The sequence below is a fragment of the Bos grunniens genome, chromosome 23 (assembly GCF_055505025.1).
Source record: "Bos grunniens cultivar Pamir isolate PY7600 chromosome 23, Bosgru_T2T1.0, whole genome shotgun sequence".
In the NCBI taxonomy this organism is placed as follows: domain Eukaryota; kingdom Metazoa; phylum Chordata; class Mammalia; order Artiodactyla; family Bovidae; genus Bos; species Bos grunniens.
Genome location: NC_141187.1, coordinates 26,299,592 through 26,323,773, shown reverse-complemented (window position 1 = coordinate 26,323,773; position 24,182 = coordinate 26,299,592). Strand labels below are relative to the sequence as shown.

General features: G+C 41.7%; 1 protein-coding gene across 8 annotated transcripts; it reads right to left on the bottom strand.

Annotated features, from left to right (window-relative positions):
- Positions 1 to 1,890: 1,890 nt before the first annotated feature.
- Positions 1,891 to 24,001, bottom strand: FBXO9 (F-box protein 9). 8 transcript variants are annotated; one of them, XM_086369127.1, is made up of 14 exons: positions 22,944 to 23,279; positions 19,454 to 19,543; positions 18,111 to 18,264; positions 15,850 to 15,909; positions 13,989 to 14,088; positions 11,849 to 11,979; positions 10,957 to 11,071; positions 8,279 to 8,397; positions 7,989 to 8,079; positions 7,226 to 7,321; positions 6,672 to 6,765; positions 4,219 to 4,370; positions 3,117 to 3,136; positions 2,283 to 2,504 (listed from the first exon to the last, which is right to left on the bottom strand). In XM_086369127.1, exons 1-13 carry the CDS (start codon positions 22,944 to 22,946, stop codon positions 3,133 to 3,135), a joined length of 1,209 nt encoding a protein of 402 aa, XP_086225253.1. In that variant the 5' UTR covers positions 22,947 to 23,279; the 3' UTR covers positions 2,283 to 2,504; positions 3,117 to 3,132. The 8 variants fall into 8 exon arrangements, with proteins under 8 accessions (XP_086225256.1, XP_086225251.1, XP_086225254.1 ...); XM_086369130.1 differs by lacking the exons at positions 3,117 to 3,136; positions 22,944 to 23,279 and adding an exon at positions 23,917 to 24,001 and having other exon boundaries at positions 1,891 to 2,504; positions 15,850 to 15,907; positions 18,110 to 18,264; XM_086369125.1 differs by lacking the exon at positions 3,117 to 3,136 and having other exon boundaries at positions 1,891 to 2,504.
- Positions 24,002 to 24,182: the final 181 nt, after the last annotated feature.

The following is a 24,182-nucleotide window of genomic DNA, read 5'->3' as shown; positions in this document are numbered from 1 at the left end:
CACATGTCTATCGGAGTCAGAAGCAGAAGGTGCAGCTATGGAAGCTTTGAGTGGATTTAGGGGTGATGCACTGGGCAGAAGACGTTGGGAAGTAGGGCTCAGGGCCTCCCAAGCACGCAATAATTATCAATCAGACCCTTTGTGTGTGAAATGGGGATAGGTTGGCCACTCTGTGCCCCTTCCCATCTTGCCTACCCCCCTAACCTGCCCCATGATGATTCATCCCAGGATCCTTTTTGTATTCATTCCAAATAGAATATTCAGTTTCCTCCAACAGCCAAGACAAACTGCCAGATAAACACTGGCCAAGAAAACGGGGTTCTTGGTTGGTGATTGAGGAGTTATGCATAGCCGGAGTCAGGGCTCTGTCCTCAGGATGGAGTTTCATTCTGGACACACCCTTTAAGTCTTAGCTCCTATCTCATGAAGCTTTGGAGGCCAATCAGAAGGATTTGGGATGCCCCCGTTTTCCTGTGAATGTGTAAACCAGCTCCCTCCCTCACCCTGACTAGGAAAAAAAAACTAACAATGGGACAAGAGCGCCCCCTAGTGTCAAAAAGTGCATTCATTCATTTGAAAATCTAGAGCCCCATTGGAATGTGTACCATTTTCTAGGGATTATTTTATTTAATGTTCACAGCACAGGGGTGCTTTGCGATCAGGAATTTAAGAGAAATAGCCCTCTGTTCTCAAAGAACCCAGTTTTATGGAGGGAGGCTGACATGTTTAAAAAAAAAAAAAAAAAACAGTGTGATAACTGCTGGGATAGTGGGAATATGGGGTATTTTGGGAAAACAAAAAAGGGACGCGCCCTGGTAGAATCAGGGAATGTGTCACAAAGGCAGTGAGCCTAACTAAGTGTTAATTAGCTCCAGTCTTGGCTTACCCATTCCTGTGGAGGTTGAGCTTGGCACAGAATTCACTGGCTTGCACTTTCTTGCAATATGCCTGCATTCCTCATCTCTCAGACCGCTGCAGAAAGCCAACCTAAATGGAATGCTTTTCCCTAAACACATACTGGATGGATGGTTTTCATCTTTTTTTTTTTCGGTTGTGCCTTGCAGCATGATCATCTCAGTTCCCTGACCAGGGATTGAACCTGCATTGGAAGCATGAAGTCTCTGAAACACTGAACAGGCAGGGAAGTCCGGTTTTCACGTTTAATATTACATTAGCTTCTCAAAAGGCCGTCCCCACACTGAACTGTAGAACTCATGAAGAATCTTTTAATGCCACTCTGAACTTGGAAAGCAACCGTGGTGGCAGGTATCAACTTCTGAAAGTACACAATACTAGACTTGAGCTGTATTTGAGTCAAAACCAAATCTGAACCTGGTAGAACTGTGCCGGACACAAACTTTGAAATGAAATACTCAGCACTGCAGCTAAGGTGCTAACATACAGATCAAGGCCGGCTCTTTTCTCAGCTTGAGATCTGGAGGAGCTAGCCCTGGGTTTATAGGATCCTTTCCTGCTCTTTCCCTGGTGCCTCAGACGGTAAAGAACCTGTCTGCAATGCAGGAGACCTGGGTTCGATCCCTGGGTTGGGAAGATCCCCTGGCGAAGGAAGTGGCTACCTACTCCAGTATTCTTGCCTGGAAAATTCCATGGACAGAGCCTGGTGGGCTACAGTCCATGGGTTGCATAGTCTGGACATGGCTGAGCAACTTTCACTTCACTTTCTGCTCTTTCAGAGTCTTGGCCCCAAGGGAGTCCTCTCTTCTCACCTAATATCACACACATGTAGGGGGCCTGGATGGGGTCCTGGTACAGACACTACAGACTGTAGCTGCCTATAAAGACTGAGATGACTCCTTTATCTGTGAGCCTTCGCTGGCTGCCTTAGGACCGTTCATTACTCTGACGTTTGAAAAAGGCTATCCAAATACATTTTCTTGAAAGAAACCTTTTATTTATGATCTTCACTGGTCAAACAGTTTCAAACAAATTCAGAACAGGGATTCACATTTTGAGCTTTTAGTTAAAAGATGCTATGTCATGCGTGAAATAGATGCTGATCCCATGGGGGTGCTCCCCTGACGCGTTTCAATACTGGGCTGATTGGTCAGAAGACAGCCTATGGGACAGAAGCCTGCTCTGAGGTCTGCTTGCAAAAGGGCATGATTTAAAACCTCATGTGGTTTTTTACAACATAAGTGTCCTGAAACTTAAAATAATTTCAACTTAATTTCAAAACAAACACCCCAAGAATCAACTTTCCCTTTAAATAAAAAAAATAATCAATTTAATACTCTTCTTGAAAGAACTCCGACAATGTAAAATAAGTTCCAATTCCATATATATATATCATATATATATATACATTTATAACTTAGGTTGCTCTGCTTCTCTATATACTTTTACTCATGCAACGCAGTGGGGGCGGACGTGAGGGCTACAGCGGCCTCTCGGAGAACGCGGTGTAGCTCCTCACCCTGGCGAACAGCAGTGGCGTGTACATCTTGTCGATTTCGAACGCTGTGACCGCAGTCTCTCCAGTAGATCTGGAAAGAGAGCCCACAGTCACTCATCACAAGGAGATTTCAGCTCATTTAAAATTCCTGTCTACATTTAGGGGGGGAGTTTAATTTTAGGCATTAGCCTTTTTTTTCATTTTTAGTTCATCTTAGTCAATTCTAAATAATAGGTGCATTGTGGAAAATTCGAAAAACGTTAGAAAAGTGTAAAGAAAAATCACTCATTCCCACTCAGACAGGGCCTCAACCTTGATACTGAGCTTCACTGCTGAGGGCATACTTCGCTGCTTTATACATCATGACATAAAGCACTGCCTCACATCATTAAATCTTCAGAAGCCATTTTTGTGGCTGCATATTTCACTGTCTGCTTTTACCACATTTACTTAATCCCCCCTTTGCTGGAGGATTTAGTTTTCAGTGTTTGGCAATTGTAAATGTTTTTGATATCTTTCCTTATGCCCTTTGAAAAGATTCCCAAGGAACAATTTCTAAGTCAAAGGCTCTAGATATTTTATGGCTCTTGTTAAAAAACATATTTTAGAAAGAATTATAATCCTAGAAGAGAATTTAATGATTTAATATTTGCATAATCAACAGCATAATTTCAGGTTGAGGGGGAAGGAGGTGATATATTACCACAGCCTTTTATTTTTCACCTAAAAAAAAAAAGAAAAGAAAAGAAATAAACAAAAACAGAAAATTCCAGTGACTTCATAAATATCATTTGCTTGGCTCTACTTCTGGGTTTAGTTTCTTTGGAAAGAAAAAAAAAAAAGAATTCTACTTCACAATTATTCAGAGAAGCAGAAAGAAGACAGGAGGACCAGTAGATAATGGAGAGAAGCAAGAAAAAAATGGTCTTTTTGTCAAGACCTCCCAGATGAGTAGGAAGAATTACTCCTAAGGTGGAAACGTGACTGAGGAAGCTTTCAGCAACCTGTTTGAGGTCATCAGAGAGGCTGATGGAAGGCGACCGACCTCCAACCTGCCTCTCAGAACTCTGGACTCAACTGGCATGGAATGACCCTCGGGCACACACCAATATTCTTCCAAACCTCACAACAGCTAACATCAGTATCTACATGAACTGAAATTTCACTTTCCTAATTCTTACATTTTACTCATTTCAGTACTGTTCCTTTCTCACACTCTCTCATCTGTTCATTCACTGTTTCACACTAGTAAATCCTAACTCACAGGATAAAAAGTTTAAAATAGGAACCACTAATGGCTTTAAACAGGAACCACTAATTTGGCTTTGAAACACTGGTGATCATCTCAGCAGACTTCCTTTCCTAACTACAATTTACTTTAAAATCTGTGTATAATCCCTGGGGATAAACCAAATGGAAATAAGGTGAAAAATGATGAGACTGAAACATGGAGAAGAAAGAAGTTCAGGTGTTTCACAACTGCCTTGGAAAGCCAATGACTGCAGTCACACTCGTGCAGCTTAGTGGCCAGGCCCCGACAGACTCATGGGGGCTGCTCTCAACCTTACAGGGGAGGTGCCCACCTACGTGTCCATGGACCCTTAGGGGGAGCTCTGTACACTCCACCGGGCCCACTTTTAGTTTTCTTCAGGTTGGCTATTTCTTTGGTTTGCAGAAGATTATACTGTGGTTTTCCTTTGTGATCGAACATTAACTCTGAGGAATCAAACCCTACCTGAGTCCTCAGCTGGACAGGAAGGGCACACGGCGTCTGTACCCTTGAGGTTTTTACGGCATTCACCTACTTGTAAGTAATGTGACAAGAGTGGTGTATCCAGATGAGTTTGTTGAAGCTCTGGTGGCCACTGGAACACAGCTGTAGCCCCACATGAAAGTTCTGATCGGCTTCTTGCACAGGGGCACGGCGAAAATACCGGTATTTATGGTCAAGTGCTTTCTGTAAGAGGGGAGATGCGTGAGCAACAGTGGGGCCTCACTTCCCGGACAGACACAGAGACAGATGGAGCTGCATCTATGCGGAAATACCTGAGCAACGTATTATCACATAGTTATCTGCACACAGGATAGACAGCTATACTGGTTTATCAACTGCCAACGTGTATCAGTTTGGTTCAGTCGCTCAGTCATGTCTTACTCTGTGACTCCACGGACTGCAGCATGCCAGGTTTCCCTGTCCATCACCAACTCCCGGAGCTTGTTCAAACTCATGTCCATCGAGTCAGTGATACCACCCAACCATCTCATCCTCTGTCATCCCCTTCTCCTCCTGCCTTCAATCTTTCCCAGCATCAGGGTCTTTTCAAATGAGTCAATTCTTCGTATCAGATGGCTAAAGTATTGGAGCTTCAGCTTCAGTCCTTCCAATGAATATTCAGGACTGATTTCCTTTAGAATTGACTGGCTGGATCTTCTTGCAGTCCAAGGGACTCTCAGGAGGCTTCTCCAACACCACAGTTCGAAAGCATCAATTCTTCGGTGCTCAGCATTCCTTATGGTCCAACTCTCACATCCATACATGGCTACTGGAAAAACCATAGCTTTGACTAGACAGACTTTTGTGTATGAGTGTATATGTATGAGTGCCTGGAAATACATGAGAGCCTCTAAAAGCAGAAGACTTTTGCCTCCATCACATTATCTCAATGGGATGACAACCTTAGGTATGACGTGTAACCGCATGGTAGCTGTGTGACGGTTGAGGGGATGAGGATCCAGGATGGGCAGCCCAGGGTCAGTGTCGGAGATGGGAACTCAAACTCCCGTCCATCTCTAGGCCTAATATTTTCTTCTACTCGAAAACAGTGGGGCAGAAAGAGCAGAGTATGACTTATCTTTTGCAATAACGGAAAACTAGTCTACGGAGAAACAGATGTGACAAGGTTCACTGGAACCACACTTCTGTGAATGTTGCTAAAACATAAGAATGTCGACACTACATATGGTTTCACTGCGCCAGTCTGGAGTGAAAACTGGGCGTAGGTTGCGAGTGCCTAAACCCTCTTATTAGGTAACATTTTAACAGTGGGGGCCTCACAACTCCCCAGCTCTGATCTCAAGAAACTCAAGGCTATGATCACCATGATAGTAAGAATCTCTGCCCTTCAGATTGTAGCCCCTGATTCCAGGAGCCAGAGGGAGCTGGAGAAGCCACAGCCAAGGGCCACAGGACTCACAGATGAAGGACTAACTATTCCCATTGGAAGGACTGATGCTGAAGCTCCAATACTTTGGCCACCTGATCCGAAGACTGACTCACTGGAAAAGACCCTGTTGCTGGGAAAGATTGAGGGCAGGAGGAGAAGGGGGTGACAAAGGATGAGATGGTTGGATGGTATCACTGACTCAATGGACATGAGTCTGAGCAAAGGCCAGGAGACAGTGAAGGGCAGGGAAGCTTGAAGTCCATGGGGTCGCAGAGTTGGACAAGACTGAGCAACTGAACAAAAAACAACAACTATTCCCTATGTGGTCACTGGGAGTGGGGAGTGGACTCAACACAAGACAAACCTCGTTCAGAAACTATATTCATTACAAGAACAACACAGAAATATTTATTCTAACTACCTCACAACTTCTTGGGTCCACATTGTGGTTTTTAACCAGGGTTAAAAAAAATGCACATGGAGAAAAGCTGGAAAATATCAGTCCCTTAATCTGATGAGAGAGTTTAAAATACTCTGGAATGTCACAATTCTGCCATTGTATTTGCTTGGCATTTTTTTTTCCTTTTGCAAGAACAAGAAGAAGGAAATTATCTCACTTTAGCTTATTTCCAGGAGAAACTGAAATTCTAAAAATATCTCTGAAAGAATTACCCATATGAGACAATTTAGAAAGAAAATCTCCTATGATTCAAAATGAGAAAAGCCAAAAATACAGTCATATATAATCATACTAGTTATTTCACAGGAAATCCTGGCTTTACATTTTCACATGTAAAAAACCTGGGCCAAAATAGGAAACCTGGAGGACAAATAAATTGATTTGATAAAAAATAACCACATTTTAGAAACCTTCCAGTTCTCTTCAGAGATACGCTGTTAAGTCAACGCCCATTTTGTTTAACAGTATAATTTATAAAAGAGTACGTTTCATCCTTTCTAATTGAGAATGATTGAATGATTAAATACAACACTGTAAATCAACTATACTTTAAGAAAGAAATTTTAAGAAGACTCTTGAATGAGCAGGGTATGGAAATTAAAAGAAAACTGCCAATTCTGCCTTGCATACTTACTTCTTCTTTTTTCTTAGTTATCACAGCAAATACTTTGGTCTGATTGTCTGTATCTTGTGACAAGCGATAATGACCCAGTAGAATTGCATCCGTTCTAAAAGCAAAATCAAAAAAACACTTTAAATCTTTTTATCCGTTATGTGTATTTAAGTAACTGAGAAAGTAATGGGTTAGAAGTATTCACTCAATTAGCCTGAGGACAATCAGGTACGATGTGAGTAAACCTAGTTTCCAAGGCCCCAGACTTACTGAAGGAGGGCTTTAGGGAGAGGCCCAGGGGTTGGTATTTGTTGTTGTTTGGGGGGCGGGGAGTGGCGGGGAACTACACTGTGCAGTCTGTGGGATCCTAGCTCCCTGACCAGGGATCAAACACAGGCCCTTAGCAGTGAAAACACCAAGTCCCAGCCACGGGACTGCCAGATAAGTCCCAGGATCAGTTATTTTTCACAAGTGCCCCAGATGATTGCTTCTTTAATCATCCAGTAATAAGTTACATAATCTGCAAGCTACCACCTAGAATGTGAAGCGGACAGGAAACTGCAGAAGGCCACCACCTGGTATTCCTGGTGCGTAAGCGTGGAACAATGGACTGGGGCTCCTCGGGCGTGGTGAGCATCATCACGTGGCCATCCGGGAAGAACCTTACGTACCTGCGGGACAAGGCAGACACCAGAACGCCATGCGCGAATATGAAACGCGTCCCTACTTCCTGGTCCCCAGACCTACTTATGCATGGCTATGAAACCGAAAGGGAGATGCCGCGGGCCAGAGGACTGGCACACATCACTGACACGGACGTGGCCCGTGAGGCCAGCAGCAGAGAAACAGAGCAGTGTGTTACCTTCCTTAGAGGGAGCCATGGGACTTTTAGTGTCACTCACCGAATAGAAATAAATTGGATTAAACATTGCTCTGTTAAAGTTCTGCGTGTTTCTCCCTAAAGCACTACCTAACGTCATACAAAACAGAGGCCCAATGCTGTCTACTCCACAGTAGTCAGCACAGCCGACTTCTTCCTCGGTGACGTGGATACCTGGTGAGGATGAGCCTGAATAGCAGCCCAAGCGCTCTGATAAGACAGAAGACAAGGAGGAGCTCCAAAATACAAAGTAATTCTAGATCTAGAGCCAAGAGGAATTCCCTGATCTATCTTAATCTGTTGGCTCTTTGTCTGCAGTTCCTGTTAGAAACTGGATAAAAACACCAGGGGCCATTTTGTCTATAAACGCAAAAGCCACGCGAAATCAATGTCTGATAACTAATGCACTAACACTTGGAGAGAGAAAATTTTCACTCACTGAGTTACTACAGTTGTACCTGTAATATTCCACTTGGTGCCACGCTCTATAGAAACCATCAAGAGACTGCTCCCCTTGACGAATATAGGTGGTTTTACTGATATACACGCCTACAGAAAGAAATAGATTTTTAAAAAAGAACTTAATAAAAAACTTTTACCATCATGTAACATGTTTCCAGCTTTATTTTTATTGAGGTTTCCTCTAAATATGCTTACAGTACTCAGGTCTGGTATAGAAAAATGAAGACTTATGTATTTATCAAAATCAGCACAACAGATCTCTGTTGCTCTAAAGAGTTCAACTCACCATCAAATCGAACACGGGGCCTTTCCAAAAACATCTCTCTCCAGGATGTGTACGGAACAAGTTTAATACAGCTTCTGCCCCAAACTTTCAAGCAGGCCAAACGCCATATTTCAGGGTCTCTAGGGAATAAAAGCACATCAATATATTTAACAGGTAAGCCCTATCTGCACTCAGACAAGAGAAGCATTTCTGCCAACAGGCATCTTCGATTCAGCAACTTCGGCTGCGCACCAGCCAGGCACTGTGCCGAGCACTGGGACAGACGGATGGGCAGGGCAGGGGCCCTGCTTTTTTACAGGGAAAGCAAACGAAAAACAAGAAAATGAGAGAAAAGTTTTAGGCAGTGTGCTCAGTGTGAGAAGAAACAAAGCTGGGTAAAGGACCAGGACCAGGTGGGTGGGAAACAGACTCTCTTTTCCGGGCAGGTGTCTACAGTGACAAGGAAGGGCATCCTGGCAGACGCCACAGCAGGTGAGGCCCAAGGGCTGGAGTGTGGCCAGCATGCTCAACAAGGGGCAAGAAGGATGATGTGGCTGCGGCAAAGTGACCTGGTGAAGTGCAGACGGCATCTGTGGAGAGGTGGTTGGGGACAGGTGAGGTGGAAATTTTGCAGGTGGCGGTGGCTGTTTGAGCGAAGAGGAGGCCACTAGAAGGTTCTAAGTACCACTGATGGTTTTAAAAGATGACTCTGCTGGTCTATGGAGAATGAGCTCAAGTGTAAGAGTGGAAGTTCAGAGACCACACGGGATGCCAATGCCATAATCCAGAGCAGGCCTAGGTGGCTGAGCCAAAATGATACTTAGAGAAACAGTGAAACAATCAGACCGGAGGCAGATTTTGAAGATGGCACCAACCCTAACCGTAACAAGACTTTGTTACAGGATTACTGCAAAAAGCAAAGCAACTGACTTGATTCTAACACAACACAAAATAATTTTAAATTCATCTGTAACTTGAAATAAGACAGAGGAACTATTTATACGGAAGCCAGACTGCAAAAAGAGACATCCCCCAAACAAACACGGCAATGTATTTTTTTTTTTAATGAATACTTCTGCAACCAAGTTTTATCCTACCCCTGAAGATCTGTTTTAATTCCCTTTTTACAATGTTTTCTCATATATAATTAAAAGAAAAATTAATGGAGTAACTAGAGAGCTTGACAGGTACTTGTTAAATAGAAATACACACAGAACTATCAAAAAACAAAGCCGTCAAGCAATTCAAATGTTTTACCCAAAAGACAGGACTTCAACTGAAATTAGGTTATTTTAAAACAATGCATTTGAATTTTAAGAACCAAAATTATAAAAAGTTCTAGGGATTTCTTGGTGATCCAGTGGCCAAGACTCTGAGCTCTCAATGCAGGGGGCCCAGGATCGATCCCTGGTCAGGGAACTAGATTCACATGCCTCAACTAACACCTGGCATGGCCAAATAAATAAAGTAAAATAAATAAATATCTAAAAAATGTTCTAGATGCTAAGGATAAAGTATATATTTTTACATAAGGCACCCAGCCCTCATAAAACATTACCTGTCTTAAATGTTATACTAAACTACAATTATTCTTCACATGCAAGATTTTAAATGTATAGGATAACTTTTCCCCAGTTTCATTGAAAAGTATTTGACATACATCACTGTAAAAATTTAAGGTATACAGCATGATGGTTTGATTAACATCTATTGTGAAATAAATCACCATTGGTTTAGTGACCATCCATCATCTCATAGAGCTACAAGGAAAAGAAAAGGTCTCCTGTGATTACAACTCTTAAGGTCCACTCTCTCTTAACAGCCTTCTATCATAGAGTGATGGTAACCACAGCCAGCAGGTTGTACATCACATCCCTAGTACTTACCTTCAAACTGGAAGTTTGTACCTTTTAACCATCTTCCTCTAATCCCTATTCCCTCACCTCTGGTAGCCACAAATCCACAAATTCTCTTTTTCTATGTAGATTACTATATGTAAGATCATATAGTATTTGTCTTTCTCTGACTTAATTTCACTTAACATAAAGCCTTAGAAGTCCATCCATGACCATACATGGTGGCTCAATAATATTCCATTTTATATATGTGGATCTTCTTTATCCATTCATCCATCCGTGCACACTTTGGTTGTTTCCAAGTCTTGGTTACTATAAATAATGTTTCTATGAACAAGAGGTGCAGACGCCTTTTAGAATTAGTGTTTTCATTTCCTTTTTATATATACTCAGAAGTGGAATTGCTGGCTCACATGGTAAATCTATTTTTAATTTTTTGAGGAACTTCCATACTGTTTCCCATAGTAGCTATACCAACTTACAATCATACCAACATCCATGTTTATCTCTTGTCTTTTGAATGATGGCCATTCAAACAGGCGTGAACTAATATCTCACTATGGTTTTGACTTGCATTTCCCTAATGACGTTGAGCAACTTCTCGTATACCTGTTGGCCATGGAATATCTTTTTTTGAAAAAAACATCTAAGGTCTTTTGTCTATTTTTTAATTAGGTTCCTTGGGGATTTTTGCAACTGTTGTATGAGTTCTTCATATGTTTTGGATATCAATCCCCATCAGATACCTGGTGTGAAAATATTTTTCCCCAGTTCACTGGTTGCTTTTTCATGGTTTCCACCACAGCCAGAGTTGCTTTAAAAAAAGAAAAAAAAAGTAAATACCTGGCACAGATATAGAATCCTCTGCACACCTGTGACAACTGCTCTAATGATCTGAGGTCCAGGTCGCTGGACACCACCCAACGGAAGACGTACATCAGGACCTCCATTGGCAGAGCTGCAAAGGAAACCATCCTCAGTGACTCTCCTCTCCTTCCTACCTGTCACGTGACTGTCACATTCTCAGTGCAGATATTTTTATTCCTAAAATTTTATAAACCACCCTTCAGATCGTCTTGGAGCTGATAAGTGTATTTAACTACCCAAAAGAAATAATGGCTCCTAACATCAAAACACAAATATCTTTGTCTTTTCAGTACAAAACATCTCTGAAGCTACTTTCCCCTTTCCCGTGGAAGATCATTTCATTGTCAAGAGATATAAAAATACTAGAAAAAATAATCTAGAATGTACACATATGTATGATCTGCACTGCATATGTAACATTAAAAGATTATTTTCACCTCCTTGAAAATTTTCAATTGTCCTCCTTTGAAAAGTTCCCAGAGCAAATTAAACAACACTAAACACATGAAAAGAAAGAGAAAACATTCATTTTTAAACACTCAGCCTGTTTCAGGACTACTGTCCAACTTGGCTGAAGTGCCTGAAGATACCAGCATTTCTCCAGTTTTCTTAGGGCTGCCCCACCAACTCAAGATATTCACCCTCTTAGACCATCACTGTAAAGAAGATGGCATCCTCGACCAACTACACTACAAATTCCACTCTACTTCAGACCCTGAGAAGCTTGTCTACACAAATTAATTATAATTAGACCCCCCACTATACTTGGAACTAAAGCTACTGTATGACAGTTATCTGACCTTATAAGTTTGGAAAACTTAAATCTAAGGAAAAGTATTTCTGAGTTACAAGGAGCAAGAAGTCACACCTGATATATGAGTCTGACTGCTCTCAAGTTCAGGCTGACACAGTTTGAGCACAGACTCCTGAAACGTGAGCTGCTGTTGGAAGTAGGACAGGAGGTCTGCCATCTTGCTGTCATCATCAGTATCTTCAATGCTAAGAAAAGAAGGGAGGTGAATAAACCCAGTGCCCCAGTCTATACAACACAGCTTTGAAACTGATTTTTCACAGGACTTTCAAATTTGCTTTAGAAAAAGTCATCTAAAAGCAAACTTCTTACTACTCTTTTTCAAAAACATGGTAAAAGTTTACCCTGCCCTGCAAAGGGGTACCATACCAACTTTTTGAAGGAAAAAGCCTCAGCAATTTTAATTCCCACAGAGGAAGAATTTAAAATTTTTGGATATAGGTGTTGAGATTTAATTAATTAGTTTTATGATAAGGTAGAGATTTCATGAATTAGTAAAAAAGATAATTTCAAATGATTTTTTAAAAATCATATGTAAATATATCCTTTTAAGTGAACATAATCCATTCGAATTGAATAAAAATAAAATATACAGATGTCATCTGAGGTACTTACTTACCAAGAAGGCTTTCTAATATATGTACTTTATAACCCTTCCTTTAGAGGAAAATATATAATTTTAAAAAGCAGGGTCCATGAGTAATCTATTAGCATAAACAAATGTGTAGAGTTCTAGAAAAATATCTAGCTTTCCAGTTTTGCTGAGGGTAACATTAAAAATGATCAGACTTACAAAAAAGCTGGATGAGGATGAAGTTAGAAAACCAGGAAGGGCTTATTAAAAGACAACAAAATGGACATGTGGCTGAGGCTGGAGGGACTGCAGGGCTCTGCTACCAGCTCTTTACAGGAGGCAAAAAACCAGCAGAAGCTTTTAGGGCCTATTAGGTCTGATAAGAAACAACTATTATTTTGAAGGAATTTTCAGAATACCTGGGTCTGTATGACAGGATGGGAGAGAAAGAAATGCTGTTTTAATACAACCTTTCTTAACAGCACCTGGCATCTATTTATAAAACTGGCTAAGACCTGGGTCTAAACGACTCTCCCTAAATTTCAAGAAGGTTTAGAAAATCCTTGAACAAGTCTTTTTGAGTATGAACTACCTCATGTTGTTAAATCTAATTTGGTGAACAATTATTATTAGCACCAAAGTTCAAACAGGCAACAAATGCTGACTTCAATGGGATATTTTTAATATGGCTTAGTCAAAGCTTAAGTGTTAATACTATAAGCAGTTAAAAAAGGCAGTCAGCATAAGTTATCAATAAAGGTAACTTCTTAACTATTTCATGCCATAGGTTTTGTAAGACTGACTGATATAATATATTACAAAAATTCTACTTTTCTAGGTTTCTTTTATGAGCAACGTCAAAGTACTGGCTTACAAATATGTTAATTTACTCCTTTCAGTAATTACTGCTTTTATTACAAGGAAAAAAAAAAAAAAAACCTCTTTCATCACCTTATTTTTGTTACATCTGTTTAAAATGTGCATTTCTATATTTTAATCTTAAAATTTCCCTAATTAAAAAATTTCTACAACTTTATAAACAAGTCTTCATACTAAAGCACTTATATCTGGCCCTTATACTTTTAAAGAGATGTTAGTCTTAACAATATACTATCTACAAGCCAGTCTGACTAGAGTCTAGCACTTTCCTAATAAAAAACCTTTTTAAAAATGTATGGTTTCAAACAGATACAAAAGGAGAAAGTCTAATTACTAGTGTAATAAAACCCCATGTACCCAATTTCAACCATTATTAAACCATTATTAACCTTTTTCAGCTTTGGCCTGATTACACTTTAATCATTTTGACTTTATAGATTTCAGAAAGTTGAAACACGTCCATTAATTTACTCTTTTCAGTAATCACCGCTTTTATTAAAAGAAAAAAAAAATCCTCTTTCATTACCTTATTTTTGTTATATCTGTTTAAAATGTGCATTTCTATAATCTTAAAATTTCCCTAATTAAAAAATGTCTACAACTTTATAAACAAGTCTTCATACTAAAGACTATGAAACTTAACAGAATTAGCACTGTCTTCTTATCATGCTAAGAGTCAACAGGGCAAAGACGCTTAACTTTAACAAATTCTATATATTACTGTCTATCAAATTATATACGCACTAGCTGTTTCCAACGCCATCACCATCTGGAGACCGGGTATAAGTAATCTTGAACTCTATATCAGGTACAAGTTGCATAGCCCTACGATAAAACTTGATGGCTAAAAGAAGAAATAAAGCTAAATTAGCTATGACCACACATTTTCGTCATTTCCTTTGATTACAGTGATCGTGGTTTAATTTGGTAACTTTCTTTACAAACAACCAAATTCCCCTTTTCTATACGCAACATGAGCAGTGAGCAAACTCATTTTCAAACCCTACTAGTTCAGAAATAGTCTTTTTTCTGAAGCACTCACGTTACAGAAACTTAAGATGTTGCATTTTACCCTTATCTTTTAGCCCATCTTTTTCCTCAGCCTCTCACATACTGTCAGAAGTGATTTTATATGTAGTTGTCTTTCTCTGGGCTTTGAAAATGTCACTGCTGTAGCCCCAGCAAAAACAACTTTAAGCAAACTTCTTTCTGGTGTGCAGAGCTTAGGAAAATCAAATACTTCCTCCTGAGTAGAATAAGGTTTCTTTTTTTTTTTTTGGAATTTATCCTTCAACTTCATCTTCCTTTACTCCAGCTGCCTGTTACTTAGCTGCTGCTGCTGCTAAGTCACTTCAGTCGTGTCTGACTCCATGTGATCCCATAGACGGCAGCTCACCAGGCTCCCCCATCCCTGGGAGTCTCCAGGCAAGAACACTGGAGTGGGTTGCCATTTCCTTCTCCAATGCATGAAAGTAAAAAGTGAAAGTGAAGTCACTCAGTCGTGTCTGACTCTTAGCAACCCCATGGACTGCAGCCCACCAGGCTCCTCTACCCATGGGATTTTCCAGGCAAGAGTACTAGAGTGGGCTGCCATTGCCTTCTCCAAATAACCTATAAAACTTGTTTTTAAATAAATCTCCTGGCCAGGTGGTTTAGAACCAGACCAGTGAGAGATCATATAACTTGGGGCTGCAGAAGCTGATTAGTTCTTTTCCCTCAGGCCAAGCCCATTCAGTCCATCCACTCTGCCATGTTCTGCCACTTGGGGTGAGTTACTGAACACCACATGGAGACAGGACTCTCACAGGCTAATAACGACTGAGGAGGGATGTCATCATTTGGGCCCTTTTCGAATGTCAGAGTAAAAACACCACTAGAAGAAACTTGCAAATAAATGCAACAATTCTGAAAATGTTATCTGAGGCCAACGACTCCAGCGCTAGCATTTTTTCCATGCCCCAATTAATAGCTTTTCTATCACAAAATGAAAGCCTAATTATAAACCTAATCTGGTAAACAGCCTCATCTCTTGGTTTACTTACATATTTCTACGGACCCAACAAAACAGACAATAAAGGCTGAAGGGTATTCCTTCTTGTATAATGTAAATTAAAATTGAGAAAAAATGTACATGTTCTTCAACCTGTCCTATGTATTTTCCTCCTCCGAAGAAACACTGACCTATAAAAAGAGCATATCCTATTTTTCAGTAAGTAACAATATTTTTAAGACTTTAATAATTAATAAATGTTAAATTCTAAATTAGAAAAGGTTATTTTACTCATTCTACCCCCATGACAATGTTTCTTAGCAATATTTTTGGAAAGAGATGGGTTATATAAAAGTACAATTTTTATTTTTCATGCCTTAAAAAAAAAATCTCAAATTTGCAGAGACTGATGTTCTCATTTATTCCAGTTTTTAAAAAAAACTGGTCAGTAACAAAGAGCAAATATATTTCAGTTTTTAAAAAACTGGTCAGTAATGAGATGTTATTTAGAAATGTCATGACAAGATGACATTGGCAACCTCTACTCTGGCCTCTATTTCTGTAATATTCAGAATATTACAGAATATTCTGTAATAAAAAATCTGAGTTTTTTACCTTCATAAAGAGCTCCATTTTGTTCTTCTTCTACTGCTTTTAGGAAGAGTTCTCGAGCCTATAAAAACAAACAGTGAAAAACAATATTTGAAAATCTGTATTAAAAATGGGTTTGAGTAGTGTACGGATGGCCTTTTCAACAATTATGCTACAGCAGTTACATATCTACTAGCCAAACAGTGAATTTCAAGATCAACTTCACAGCTTACAGAAAAAAGTAACTCAAAAACGGATCAAGGACTCAAAAGTAAAACTTTAAAAACCTTTAGAAAGAAAAAGAAAAAGAAAACCTAGGAGACTTGGGTGAGGAGTTCTTATATTTGGACACCAAAAGCACAATCCATAAAAGGAAAAGTTGATAAATTGAGCCTCATCAAAATTAGAAACTTTTGCTCTGTGAAGCTCTCTTAAGAAAATGAAAAGACAAGCTACAAAGTGAAAGAACTTACAAGCCACATATTCAACAAAGGACTTGTACTTGGCATGCATAAAGAACTCTTAAAATCCAACAGTAAAAACATGAGCAAATCTGATTAGAAAAGAAACATTTTTCACAGAGGGGCCTATAAAGATGGGAAACAGCACATGAAGAGTTTTGTAACATCATTAGCCATTAGGGAGACACAAGGACCTATCAGAAAGGCTAATATTAAAAAGTAATGACAACAAAGGGTAATGCGGATGCGGAGACACTGAGTCACTCATACACTGCTGGAGGGAACACGAAATGGTGCAGAAGCCCTGGAAAACAGTGCAGTTTCTTTTCACCAAATAGGCACTTACCGCGAAACTCAGCAACTGCACTTACTTAGGCCAGAGAGATGAAACCTTATGTTCATGCAAAAACCTGCACATGAATATTCATAGTGGCTCCAGTAAGAGCAGCCCCCAACTTGAAACCCACGAGTCCCTCAACAGGTGAGCGGTCCCACAAAGTGGGGTATGTACATGCCATGCAACACGAGTGAGCAGTAAAAAAGTGACAAACGACTGACACATACAACAACTGGGAGGGATCTCAAAGGAATTGCACGTTTTCTTGAATATCATATGAATATTACAGAAATAGAGGCCAGAGTAGAGGTTGCCAATGGTTAGGAAGGGCTGTGGAGGAGGTGAGGAAGAGAGCATATAACTAAGGAGGTAGGGGAAGGGGGCCTTGTGGTGACAGAACAGTTCTGTATCTTGATTTTGATGGTAGCTACATCAAGCGACATGTGTAATAAAGTTGCAGAGAACTGTTTATATACACTCCCACAGTCAAGTGCCTGGAAATCTGAATAAGCTCTGGATTGTACCAAGGTTCTATCTACTTCCAAAAAGTCTAGCTGAGGAAGGCATCATCATCAAGGGAGGATGGGAGGCGCGCACAAGACTGTCCTGGGTCATGAACCTGTGAGTATGTCCAAACTAAACTGAAATAAAGCAAATATGGACGTCTTTTGTTGTCACAGTAATGTCAATTATTTAACGGCAAATTTTTGTAAATGAAAACTTGGGTCTAATGGTGTGAAGATGACAGCCCCTGTGGAGGAAAGGATTTGGTAACCTCCCCACATCCCTGGGCTCAGCATTCTCAGGCTCAACCATGTGCAGATCAGAAATGTTTGAAAAGAATTCCAGAAAGTTTTGAAAAGCAAGACTTGAATTTGCTGCACACTAGCAACTATTTATGTAGTGCTGACATTGTACTTGTGACTATTTACAGAGCATTTACATTGCACTGGGTATTACAAGTCAGCTAGAAAGGATTTAACGTGTACTAGAGGATGTACAAGCTTACACACAAACACTACACTGTATCATACAAGGAAGGTGAGCAACCAAGGACACAGAGGGACCAGCGTGGTGAAATCTGAAACGGTGGGCTGTGTGTGCTTTGTGTGATCAAGCACGAGAAAGAGGTGAACCACTAGAAAGCATCTGCAATTTTCCAGGATAAGGAAGTAATCACTGCATCACTAAATTTATTCAACTCAAAATATAACCAACTACTACAGTAAGGCTTTTGGGAAAATGTTAACATTTGAACAAATTTTTCCTCTTTTGGGCTTCTATTAATAAATTCAAAGGAATCTATCTTTTAGAGACCAAATGAACCTCAGGGGTGTTTGCATTACTAAAGAGTCCCAGCAAGACTGTGTACCTGTAGCAAAGGAGGAGTAACATATCATCCAAAGACCTATAAGAAGTCCTGAGGGATGGAGACACTGGCACACTTGTCCATATCTTTCCATGTACAACGCCCATAACACTTAACTTTTCTTCTTTCGCCAGCTCCTGCTTTCCTCTGGTGTCCGCTGCCCTCAGCAAAGAGCCTCGCGCTGCTCTGCACGGTCGAGATTCTAAATTGCCTGAGCCTCCACCCGGGGCAAGTTCAAACATCCACTGAGCTCGGAACCTCTGGAGTTGTGCCTGGGAGGGGGAGAAGGATGCCTTAAGACCTGCCAAGGAAGAGGACCTCACCTCTGGAACAATCTGTCAATAGTCCAACACCAATGTCCACACACATACATATTCTTGGATGAGAAAACACGGTCTTTAAATTACTACCACCAAATACTTGTTATCTTCCAAGATAATTTTTGCTTAAGACTTTGAAGAAACAGTGAAAGTTTGCTAAAATAAGATTTTCTATACAGGAGAAATCTAATGGTACAGGGAAATCAAATTTTAACTGGAGTTGAAAATATAAGCCATCACTTAAGAGTCTAAACTTAGATGTTTTCAAGCTTTCTACTTGGAATACATCATCTCAAAATTCTGTGGGTAAGCCCCAACTCTGTAATAACCATTCTTTTTTTTTTTTTTTTAAGAAATTATTTTTTTCTAAATATGCATCATTAAAAAATTTTTAAAATACAGAATAAGTGAAGCCTTCCAGTGTGGTGGGCTCTGGTGTGCTGCTTAGATACCCACCTCCACATCTGAACTGTTGGCAGTGCTACCAAACAGCCTTCAGCTGTCTGCCCTGTGGTTAAGGCCTCAGCAAGACCACACTTTCTTCCCAGGTGGGCCCCACCCAAAGACTAATCAATAAAAGTGATCAGTGACTGATAAAATTCTTCTTGTGGCTGATTATCTCTTAAAATGTTTAATTAATAAATGTTTATTACTTATATATTATAAATTAATTATATATTAATTTTTTCCATCAGTTGTCCATTTTTATCTATCTTATGTTCTTACTAATTTCATAAGGATATTATATTTACATGAGAGATATCAACCCTCTCTCTCTACATGGTAAATAGTTTTCCCAGCTAATTATTTCTCTTGATTTAGAAGATCTTTTGCTATACATAGGTCTCAAACTTTTAGACGGTCAAATCTGTCAATTTTTTTAAGGTGATGGGTGTTACTCATGCTTATGCCTTGAACACTTTAAATCCATAACTGAATGACATAGTAGCCACTGATATTCCTTTTTACAGGAAAAGAAATCCATAACATAGTTATAATTGAAGCATTTCAAAAACCAGTATGAAAACACAGCTATAGTTAATGCAAATAAGGACCTAAGAATCTTCGTAAGTATGACCAACTCCTGCTTATGTATGGAAACCAACAGAATAAGAACTGAAGCACAAATGAAGAAACATACCTGCAAATCCGTCTCAGCAGGGCTTTCATTTTCATCATCATCATCTCCTTCCCTGACAGCTTCGGAATGACAATCTTCCTCAGCTTCTGCCTAAGGAGAAGGGAAACAAAAGCTGAAGAACACGCAGACACCAGTTTCCCTGGGTAACCTACACTGCCTACTGAGCTGCCTGCCCAGCGAAACACATAGTTCTCTCTCTCCATATAAATTCTTCACAGGTGAGGAAAATGATTCCAGTTGGAAAAATCTGGTACTTCAACTTTTTAATACTGTAGAATACAGTACTTCACTGATCTCCAGCTTAAAATGTTTGGTAGGTGGTTAAAAAGAACACTTTGTTTCAGATTTGTTTCAGAAAGTAACAGTGAGTGGCAGGACAGAGTTCAAATAGCTTTTGTTTCATGGATCATTTAAAAGAGGATATATAGCCCTCCAATATTTTGATCATCTGAGGCAAAGAGCCAACTCATTGGAAAAGACCCTGATGCTGGGAAAGATTGAGGGCAGGAGGAGAAGAGGGCATCAGAGGATGAGATGGCTGGATGGCATCCCTGACGCAATGGACATGAACTTGGGCAAACTCCAGGAGATGGTGAAGGACAGGGAGGCCTGTTGTGCTGCAGTCCACGGGGTCGCGAAGAGTCAGACACCACTGGGTGACTGGACAACAACATACAGCCCATATATGATTGTCCTTTCTTTATATAAACGGGAATGTTATTAATGTGTGAATGACTTTGTTAATATCTTAAATGTACTAGAAAAACTCATTAAAATCAAAGACATGTTAACAGTGAAGGTTTTTATAAAGAAGTCTCTTCCTTTTTTAAAAAAATAAATCCAGGTTTTTTATATATTGGATTGACTTAAAGTGGAATAAAGGGCTGGAATTACTGTGCATGGCTTAGGACTTAATAGAGGCCCCAGGTCAGTATCCTTCCATTTTATCCTTTTAGTCTCCATAAACGTTTGCTAAATAAAACTGAATCCTACCTTCCACTGAAAATGAAATGCTGCCCAGGTGCAGTCTGTTACCTAACACACCTCTTAGCTAATAAGACTTGCTCAACACTTTTAAGTGTTCAATCCTATAAAGAAATGCTGCAATCAGGGAAGTGATCTAGAAGGTCAGTTAGAAATAAAAATAATACAATCTATTTAATGTTACTCATTCCAAACACAGGAAGTTTTACAGTTGACAGTTTGGGTTCTAATTTGCTCCTGGGACTAAGATGTTTGTATTAGCACCTATCTTTAAGCACAGCAACCAGATACACTTGCACTACTTCACAGCGCAACACAAACAAGCCTGGCTTCCCATCTTATCTCTTGCAAGCAGACTTACCACAGAGGGGCCTGTAAGAGGTGAACTAGTTAGTATATGCTAAAGTGTTTGGCACTCTGGGAAGGCTGAGTGGTGAAGAAATAAACGCGAAAGGCCAGAGACTCAGAGGAACTTCCAGAAAACTGGAAAATTTAAGTATTATCAAATACTTTTTTTTTTTTTGTCTCTTTAAGCTGAGAACTTGCTCAGTCATGTCTGACTTTGCAATCCCATGGACTGTAGTCTACCAGGCTTCTCTGTCCATGGGATTTTCCAGGCAAGAGTACTGGAGTGGGTTGCCATTTCCTTCTCCAGGGGATCTTTCTGACCCAGGGATCAAACCCAGGTCTCCTGCATTGCAGGCAGATGCTTTACCCTCTGAGCCACCAGGGAAGCCCCTTACTAAGAACATCACTAATGCAAATTACACAATAAAAGAGTTTGAATTTATAGATCTAACAAGTGTATTTCTCACCCAAATAAGGGTCTGCTTTATTACTGTAAACGTTAAGGACGGCTAATGGAAGGGGACCTTAGTCCCTGATGTATCTCAGTAATTCAGCCTCCACCTCTAACCCAACAGTCCTCCCAAACTGCCCTCAAGAGCGCCCCCTGCTCTCTCTCCTGCCACCTCCCACCCAATTTTTGCACATGCTACTTCTCTCAGCATCTGGAATGCCAGTGTCCTCTTCCTCCCACTTGGCGACTGCTGCTCATCCTTCAAGACTCAGCTCAGGGACTACCCCAGGAGGAAACATTTTCTGACCCCTTTACTTGCCTCTTTTGTTTTCCCATTACACATGTGCTGGTGTCACAGCACTGAAGAATTTTGTTGAGCTTTCATCTCTTTCACTAGAATTAGTGCACTGGCAACAAGATCTGGGGTCTGGCACTATGCCAGGCTGATAAGTGCTCAAAAAATTGGCTGAATTAACAAATAAAATGCCATGATAATATATAATGCATATCTCAAGAATGAGGTAAGGAGACAGGAAACGGATAATACAGACAGCATCTTTCTTCTTCCCTGAGTTGTGTGATAATAGAGCTCTAATCCACTGTGACTTTGATTTTGACAGTACGATGACAAAAACAAATCAAATTTGGGGTTTTACTGCATTTTTCAACTCAAATACCACTTGAAATAAGTAGGTCTTCGGCTGTCATGCAGAGATTTTCACTTTGTTTTACATAATTGAGTTTGACCTAACACTTTTCACCAGAGTAGCTTCATGTGTTCATCATTTTACTGTTTCACAGATGGAGTTAATACCCAAAGTTAAGTGCTTAATCCTGGTCAGAGAACTCTAAAAGTTTAGAAGCAGAGTTAATTAGTGTTTTTTACTCTCCAAATTGACTTCATAAACTCATTCAACCATTCATACATTCATAAACACTCGGGTGTTTACTATAAACTAATGAGTTTGGCATCATTTCACTCTTGAAGATTCAACTTGGCCAGAGATTAGTTTCTCGCATCGACAATTTATTGGAAGCCAAAGCAAAGTAGCATGGGGCACAGACGACCTGTGCCAGCACGCAATAGCTCCATGGAACTTGCTTTGTCAATTTCTGGAGCTTTTCAGTCTCTCCACTTGTACTCGGGCTTTCAGGGCCCTGAAATGCGACAGAATCCCTCAAACCGCCAGCCAAAACCCTGCCCCGGGCACCACCGCGTCCTGGGACAAGTGCGTCCTAAACTCAAGACGCCTTAAAAGGCCAGAACGGCGGCTCCCTGGGCAGGTTTTGTTTTTGGTTTTTTGCAGGGAGGGGTGGCGATCAACAAGTGTCTCCACTTGCCAAAGCTCCCTCCCGATTTCAAATACTGCGACGGCTCACCTCAATCTATGTTTGCTGCTTTTAATAAAGGCAAGAGATTGGTTAAATATCCTCAGAAGGCCGAAGAGAGGCATTTTTCTCGGCCGTCCAGCAATCACTCTCTGCTAAACTGGAGCCCCCACCGGGGGTGGGGGTGGGCGGTCCGCAGGAAGTAACTCCGGGGATCCGGCAAGGTTGGCACCATCCTCTCCCTCAGGCCAGAACCCCAGGATGGTGGTAACCTTGCAGACCCCACCCCTCGCAGGTTCCTCCTCCCCACTTCCCGGGGGCTCCCCGCAGGCCCGGGTCCTCCCGTCCGCCGCTCGCCCGAGCCCCTAGGCGCTTTACCATGCTGGCTGGCCGGCCGGCCGCGGCCGAGGGGCTCTCGGCGCCCTCTCGGCACCGCCCCCGCGAGGAGGTGCGCTGGGAGTCCGGTGTCTACTCCTGCCGTCTGCTGCAGCGGGGCTTAGCAGAGTTCTCGGTCGGAGAAGCGCACCAGGCATCGGCAGTAACTGCGGGCCCGGCGTACGGCAGCCATCTTCGCGGGGCAGAGGGCCAGATCGTGGCGCGCTGGGCGGCGGCCGGGGACTCGCGGAGCGCAGGGACGCCGGGGGCCCGCCGAGAGGCCAAGGACTCTGCGCGAACCGGAGCGCCGGCCCTGCTGGAAACCCCGGACGCCGCAGCGGAGCCGCTAGTCTGCTGCGGAAACCTGCGCCGGCGCGGCGAGCATGCGCACTGCCGACCCGCCGTCGCACGGCTCCGCGGCCCCCTTGCTGCCCGGTGGAGGGCGAGGGACATTCACTTGGTTTGCGCGCGAGGCACAGGCCGGGTTAGGTCATCGGGTGTCCGAAGGCCAAACTCGACCTAGTGTTCGGTTCAGTGAACTTATGCAAACTTCCTGCTGCTGCTAAGTCGCTTCAGTCGTGTCCGACTGTATGCGACCCCATAGGCGGCAGCCCACCAGGCTCGCCCGTCCCTGGGATTCTCAAGGCAAGAACACTGGAGTGGGTTGCCATTTCCTTCTCCAATGCGTGAAAGTGAAGTCGCTCAGTCGTGTCCGACTCTTAGCGACCCCATGGACTGTAACCCATCAGGCTCCTCCATCCATTGGGATTTTCCAGGCAAGAGTACTGGAGTGGGGTGCTCAAACTTCGAGTTAAGACCCTCAGGCAAGCGGTCCTAAAGTATCGAATTGGGTGCTCGGGATGGTCGCTACACGGTTCTCGGCGACAGTGGCTAGAATCCCAATCCAGGACTACAAGGAAACAGTGGAATTCCACTATCGTAAGGCTGTCATAATTACTAAGCTTCTCAAAAACACCTTTTTCTGGAGGCTGAGAAAAAGAGGCGCTCAGGAAAAACCAGGAGAGAAAACTTAGCCCCCGACCCCCTGCAACGTAAGTCGCACTGCAAACCCCATCATGCAACGCGAGGAGGACGCTGGGGCTCTACGGCCCCGATAGACTGCGGCGACGGCTCCCGTGGCACACTGGGATTTGTAGTCAGCCGTTCCACGTAGAGCGCCGGTACTCACACGCTGTTCTGGCCCCGCCTCTTAAAGCCCAAACACCTGATTTCACTTCCGCA

Bases quoted from the DNA above. Each gene is read 5' to 3' on its own strand.
- FBXO9 (XM_086369128.1), bottom strand. The intron at 8,398-10,956 runs GTATTTACTTTT...TTTATTCCCTAG, and splicing joins GGATTCTATATCTGTGCCAG to AGACCCTGAAATATGGCGTT. The intron at 4,371-6,671 runs GTAAGTATGCAA...CCCCTCTTACAG, and splicing joins TAACTAAGAAAAAAGAAGAA to AAAGCACTTGACCATAAATA.